This window comes from Acomys minous (genome assembly GCF_964271855.1).
Source record: "Acomys minous genome assembly, chromosome: 14".
In the NCBI taxonomy this organism is placed as follows: Eukaryota; Metazoa; Chordata; class Mammalia; order Rodentia; family Muridae; genus Acomys; species Acomys minous.
Genome location: NC_140496.1, coordinates 110,754,558 through 110,761,506, shown reverse-complemented (window position 1 = coordinate 110,761,506; position 6,949 = coordinate 110,754,558). Strand labels below are relative to the sequence as shown.

At 41.7% G+C, this 6,949-nt stretch overlaps 1 protein-coding gene across 1 annotated transcript in view; it reads right to left on the bottom strand.

Moving 5' to 3' along the window:
* Positions 1-1,186: 1,186 nt before the first annotated feature.
* Positions 1,187-6,949, bottom strand: part of NEGR1 (neuronal growth regulator 1) — a 727,046-nt gene continuing 721,283 nt past the window's right edge. Inside the window, exon 7 of the mRNA XM_084757074.1 lies at positions 1,187-4,619. Within this exon, the coding sequence (XP_084613200.1) occupies positions 4,495-4,619 (125 nt within the window). The 3' untranslated portion in view covers positions 1,187-4,494. The remainder of the gene's footprint in view (positions 4,620-6,949) is intronic.

Genomic DNA, 6,949 nt, shown 5'->3' with positions numbered 1-6,949 from the left:
GCTCTGACCTCAGGCGTCCCAGCTGCTGCTTCTGTTCCCACTGTGCAACTAAATTTAAGACAGACATCCAAAGGGCAAGAAATGGAATTAGAGAAGTTTGGTGTGTGCTTTCCCAGAACTGCAGTAATGCTTGTATATCTAAGTAGCCTATTAAACCAATTTGATGTTTTCTTTGACCCTTTGCATAGTTGCAATTTATTTTTAATTTTTTAGTAAGCAGTGTGCGTGTATGTGTGTGTGTGTGTGTGTGAGAGTGTGTGTGTATGTGTGTGTGTGTGTGTGTGTGTGTGTGTGTGCGCGTGCGCGCACATATCTGCACGTGAATGCTGTGCCTGCAGAGTCCAGAAGATGACATCAGATCCCGTTTGGGCGTTTGAAATCAAACTGAGCTATCTCTCAAACCCCCAACATCCCAGTTCATTTTGTTGTGATCACAGATAGGCCGACTTAGATAAAAAGGAATTTAATCCGTCACTCTTGTGGGATGGACTCCTTTATATATCGCAGTAGTGTCACAGATCTGTTTGGAAAGCAAGATGTGTAAAAGAAGTTGCACTCGGATGCCCTGAGAGCTGTACTTGCTCCCCACTGCTCTGTGTTCACGCTGACTTGTACAGGCATTTGGATTGTCAGTTTGCATGATCGTTGGATTTTTGTCCCCAGGCTCTGCCAGGGGCCAGTGCCAGTTCCAGTGATAACTCTAAAGAACGACAGACCTCCGAAAAGTTCTTTTTGAATGAATGCTGCGCATACTGTCAGACCTTTAGGGAATCCTAAGAGGTCCAGTTGGGAGCCCCTGAGAGCCCCAGCATTCAAGTTCTCACAGTGTGTTGCTATGCAGTGCAGGGGAGACATCGGACAACGGAGGAGCGGGCCTGAGCTAGCATGCTGTTGTTTCTCTTAGACTAAAAGAGTTCAAAATGAGTCACATACATATTTTAATTGATAAACTGACTTTATATTCACCTATTTGAAACAGTACAACATATTTTACATCAGATTATGAAATATGGATGTTTTACTAAAGACAGGAAGGGCATTTTCCAGTCTTTAAGTAAGTACATTTCAGAGGATCTTAAGGCAGTACCATTTATCCATACTCATATCTATTGAAATACTGTACACCCACACACTTCAATAAATAGTTAGAAACCTGACCTCTTTTTTAAAATCATTTCTGCATTTCAAAAAAAACAATTTTTTATTGAAAAGATTAAATAGGTAACTTTCAGCTGTGTTACAAAGCTAAGCACAATGGGTAAATTAACAATTATCCAGTAATTTGATCAATATCATTGATTGACTTTGATAGTTCGTTTGCTCAGAGTGTTCAGACTTCACAGCTTGGGGTACTTCTCTATAAGTGTGCAGTTTTGTCCTGAATTATCTGGGTAATTCTCCCTCTCCAGTCTACTTTCTAGACATAGCACAGATGTTTGGAGAAGATAATTTTCAGTGGAGTTACGAACCCCAAAGTGACTTTACGTTTGAAATGCTCTCTCTTTAAATCCCAGCGTCTGCACAAAGCACTCAGTACTGTGGCCTGGGCAGTGCTGATCATTAAATAAACTCTGCCCACCAGGGCCTCAGGGTGTAACAGGCTTAGGTTTGGAATAAGATCGTTGGAAAAAGCATTAGGCCATTTGCAGCTAAACTAAGAACGCAGCCGCAGAGGCTCACCAGCAGAAGACCCCCCTCTCCCCCCTCCCCTCCTATCTCTTTGCTCCCTTCAGTCCTTTTTTTTCTTTGTTTATCCCCCAATCTCTTTCTTCCTCTCCCCATTCTCCTTTCTCAATCACTACTTTCTTTTCTTCTTTCTTTGAAAATTTAGGGGCAACAAAAGGAATCCCACAAATGGATATTGTGGAAAACAGAACACCGAAATGAAGAGCTAAAGAAATCATTGTAGATCAAAAGATAAATTAACTTTATAAAACTGCTGTTCTGAAATCGCAACGATCTTGTACAGTCAGGACTGGTAAAATGGAGTAATCAGACATTTCTGATGCCTGTAATGTAAAAATCACCTACTTGAACATTATATGCGATACATTCACACAAAAAAGCAAATACTGTAGCCTTATTTGAACAATACTGAACTCATAAATACTCATGATTTCACTCTGTCCAGGCGCCTAAGGACTATGCTGCTGTAATACAGAAAAACATAGTGGATGCCTCCTCTATTCAAATGTCACTCAAGAAAGTCTCCTCTAACATAAAGTCAAATACGTGTAGCTACTGAGCTATGACTGTCCTTTGTCACACTCTATGGAAAAAAACACCAGACTCCACGAATTCGGAATCATGACAACACGTAGAACATTTGGTTCATCTGTAATTTATACCTCAGTTTACCTCACATGTACCCTACACACCTTACACAGAGGAGGCATCTTTTAACTCTAGGGAAACGGTCACTGTATAATACGCATTCTCCATCTGCTTCTGACCCCAAACAATGGTTCAGGTGGCCAACACTCCATGGTAGCACCGCTATCTCTAATAAGTAGGTTATTGTGGAGTGTGCTACTTTAAAGCTGCAATACAAAGAAAAAATTTTGTTGTTTGCTCACTAATTCCAAAAAAGAACATTTTAGTAGCAAATCACCTAGAAATTTAAGTGCCATAATTTTCAAAATTCACTTTTAATATATCAGTTAAAACGACAAAAATTTATTACAGCTAGCAAATTGAATTATCATGCCACATTATTGCCATTTCATGGGAAGACTATGTATTCATGTCCCCTCACTTAGGATTTATATTCCTAATTAAAATAGATTTATGGTATCTTTTGGGTCTAAAATTTGTTCAGGGAAAAATCATAATTTTAAAGCCATCCTTCTAGGGCAAAACATGAACTATCTAAAATAATGACTGTAAAAGTTCTTGTGTGTAGTTTTAAGAGTAGGTCTTTAGTTAGGGTGTGCAGAAGGTCACTATAGAAACCTACACGTGCTGAAATTGGCAACTTCGTCAGACCTGAAAAATGGCTTTCAAGGCTCTGGTCTTTCTTTGGTCAAAAGCAAGACCACAAGCCTATTCCTGTAATATAGTAGTTAGACTAACAGCATTTTCCTTCAAAAATGTAGTTTTGTTCTTTAAATAGAAAAAATGCAATATTCACAATCATTTAGTGGTTAATATATCCCATGGTGCCCTTCTCTGGTGTGTCCACTGGGTTGAGTCTCACATGTGTCCCGGTAAGATGTAGTGAAGCAAGGTGAATCCTCAGTTTTGGCATCGGCTTAAGTGGAAGTGGTCACCAAAATCTTGGTGAAGAATTAGTTACTGTAAGGGCTGAGCTGCTGTGCATGGGTGCACAATGCTTGTCAAAATTTAAAGAACATAACATGCATTCTTATCAGCCTAATGATGGGAAATCAGATGGAAACTCTGCAGGGTTTCTGTCACAGTGACTCACGGGTGTCCACGCCGACGTGTCTGAGCACTCGCAGCCTCCCGTCTATTGGGCGAGATGACTGCGGGCTCTTGTGGAGAGGCCGTCGGAGGACAGAGACTTGAACAGTGCAGGAGACTGCTGCATTGCCAGGGGCCCCTTGCACAGGTTGTGCTGTCCCTTTTACGGGTTATGCTCTCCCACTGTGGCACTCACATTTAGCCTCAACCTCAACCATGTTACTAAACTGTTTTATCAGGAGATGCTGTGGGCAAAGTCCTCAGGCCCCGTGGGTAATGGCTGAACACTGCCTAACAGCTTCTTGGCCCTTAGAAATGGGGTGGAGTTTATTCTTATTAGTGTAATATACTTTAGCTTCCAAATTGCAAGGTTTAGGAAAAGATGATGTGTTTGTCAGCGACGACGATATTATTGTTTTATGAAGGCACACCCATGCTGAACTCAGAAGGAGAAGCACAGCAAGTTATAGTACAAGGCTCATTTCCAAAACCTGGATGGCATGCGAGTAGGGACATCTAGATATGTGTTATAGTTTGAAGAAATGATCTGAAGGCAATATTGTTTGGTTTTTTTTATCAAAAAAAGAAAAAAAAAGAAAAAGAGAATGCATCTTTGTAATGTGGGTTGACTCACTGAAACAGGGCGTGGGGCCCTTGTATTGCAGCCTTAAAGTATCATGTGATCACTGCAATATGTGTCATGTAAACTACAGCCGGAGGCCTCGCAGACCGCGACTGAATGCTTCTGAAAAGTTGTAGGTTACAAACATGAAATCACAATTAATATCCTCTAAAAGTAAGTTCAGAGCTTTCACATCTAAAAAAAAAAAAAAAAAAAGAAAGAAAAGAAAAGAAAAAAGGGGACAATGTGCAGTGCCTCACAAGGTCGAGTGTCTAATCAAAAGGAGAGGAGAATGAAAGTATTTACACAACCAGCGATTCCACAGGCGGCGTCACCCGGTTACAGACAGCCGATTGTATCCCACGCTGCTTAAACCTAACTGCACCAGATTGGACCCAGCCACCAGCACTCTCAGGGACTCCTTGAAAGCCGTTCATGGGTCTTTAGGTTCACTGTAGGGCGGCATTCTTCAGGTAGACTGTACTGACGGCAGAGGATAGTGTCAACACAAGGCTCCAGCGGGAGAAGAGGTTGCAGGCGCTCCCAGTAATCCCATACTGGGCTGTGCTTGGAGCTGGAAAGGAACGGAGGAAAAGAGTCAGTCAAATACAGTTCTCACCTTCTGGTGTTCTTGACAACATCCAGTGGGCGGCTGGATGAGCTGGGGTGGTGTTGGGGACCGAAGGGTTAGCCTCACAGTGCCTGTTCGCATTAACCTCTCTGAGGTCAGTTTTCTCAAGCACTGATGTAATCCACCTGGCAAAGCTGTGCTGGGAACTGAGATGAAGCACATCTCACTGGACCAGAGAGATGCTGGACTCAACAAAAGCCTCTGACATTCACACTCCTCTTTTGTGTCCTATAATTATTTGCATTCACTGGCAATGTTCACTTACGCATAGGCTTGTGAAGCTTTCGTCGATCAGCCAAATACTAAATTAAATAGTGAAAAACATTCATTTCCAAGGACTTTGTTTTGCTTGTGTGTGTGTGTGTGTGAAGACATTTGAACAACTGTATTACAATCCTATATGCAAATTCCACTGATAGAAAAATTATCATATGAAGCTGCCTGGACAAGAAAGAGTTGCTTTAAAGACGCTTTATTAAAGGGAACTGCTCTTTAGATGCAGTGCGTAACATGGTAACAGGATGAGGAGACTATGGGCAAACTTCTGGGGCCTCCATGTAGATTAGTCTTGCTGGGCCATGAAATTTAAGGCTGAAGGGGTGGGATTGAAAATGCAGCTCCAGGCAGGTAACGGGGCTTGTAATGAAAAGGGTTCACACCTCAACAAGAGCTTAGTACAGCCTAATTCATAAAGAATGTACGTAAGTATATAGTACATAAGGAATGTCCAGCCTGCATGGGAACAGTAGGATGTGCAGTGTAACACACAGAAGCCCTGAAGAGCAACCGGGCTTAGGGCACGGCTGTTGCAGCTCTTGGTAGGTAACTTTGTGGCTTGGGCTGTGCAGATCATGCTGCTCCTGAAACTGAGCATCCCAGGTGCTCACGCTGGATTGTGGCTGATTCTCGTTCATCACAATGTAATCGCAGGAACAACACTCCTGCCAGCTTGCTTCTAACTACATCCTGCTAAGGAAGGCTCCGTTCTAAGTCCTATGTGCTTGTTGAAATCGAATCCTTGCAATAAAGGCACACATTCCATCCCTAAGTCTACAACTCAAACCCAGGAGGAGTTTCTGTGGTTCTGAACTTGAATCACGAGCAGTACAGTTTGAACAAAATCTTCATGAAGGACGAGGTCATCATGTAACAAGACTAGTAATAGTAGTAATTACATTCTTATACCTCTTATAGGGACGAGGGAGACACTGGGCCCCACGGTGGGTGCGTGGGCCACACAGTGAATGCTCATTCCTGCAAACCCAGTGATGGAGCGGCACCTTTTGAATAAGCTGAGAACAGGAGGCAGGAGCAGCTTCTGAGGTGAACACATCTCTCACAAGTGGGTGTTTTTAATGGAAGGAAGGGTGGTGGGGGGGCTGAGTCTGTTGCTAGTAGAGCTTTTCAGTATTTGATACTTATTCTTAAGATATTAGTATGTCATTGTTAACATATAATTTAGAGTTGTCGTTCTCAAGAATTGTGAGTGCAATGAAACTAACAGTGAAGGGACAGTAATTTAAAAAAAGCACAGAAAGTGGCTTTGTGAAGAACAAAAGAATTTGAAAGCTAATCGCATAGAGTAAAGGAAAATTATTTTGTTATCATCACATATTAGGGAAGAATCCACATACGATGTGAGAGACCCTCCGAAGGCTTGTCTGTTATCTCACATACCAAAGTGCTCTCTAACTTTTGACCAGTCTTTCTACGTAGCATCATATAAATCCTCTACAGTCCTGCCACCATTGTACATTGCAAATATCTGTTGATATATTCATTTCTAGCATCATTCATATTTCATTTATGTTTTTATTGCCCGAAACCAAATCTAGGCACATTAACGGAGGCCCAAGAAACGCTCAAGGGAACGACTCACTTAAATGAGGATTTGCAGTTTCGGTGTATATGCCGTCTTGCCAAGTTGGCTCTCTTCTGAAGCAACCTACATCCTAGATCATAAATGGGCATGCTTCCCCCACTAATTCAGTATGGCTTTTTTGAACTATTCACCAGGGAAAATATTAAGTGACAGAAATATAATGGTAAGTGCTATAGCTATAGCCATGAGTTTACCCAATTCTACACACTCCCATGCAAACTCCTCTTTTGGCATCTATTTGAGAGGTCCATCTTTTTTCCCACTGCCCCATCTCTTCTTCATCTCAGATCACCTTTTTCCCCTCCTTAAACATGACAAAATATCATCAATCAGCTATTTTTAAATTAATTAGTTTACAAATAAAACAACACCCTTGATGCCACATAACAAT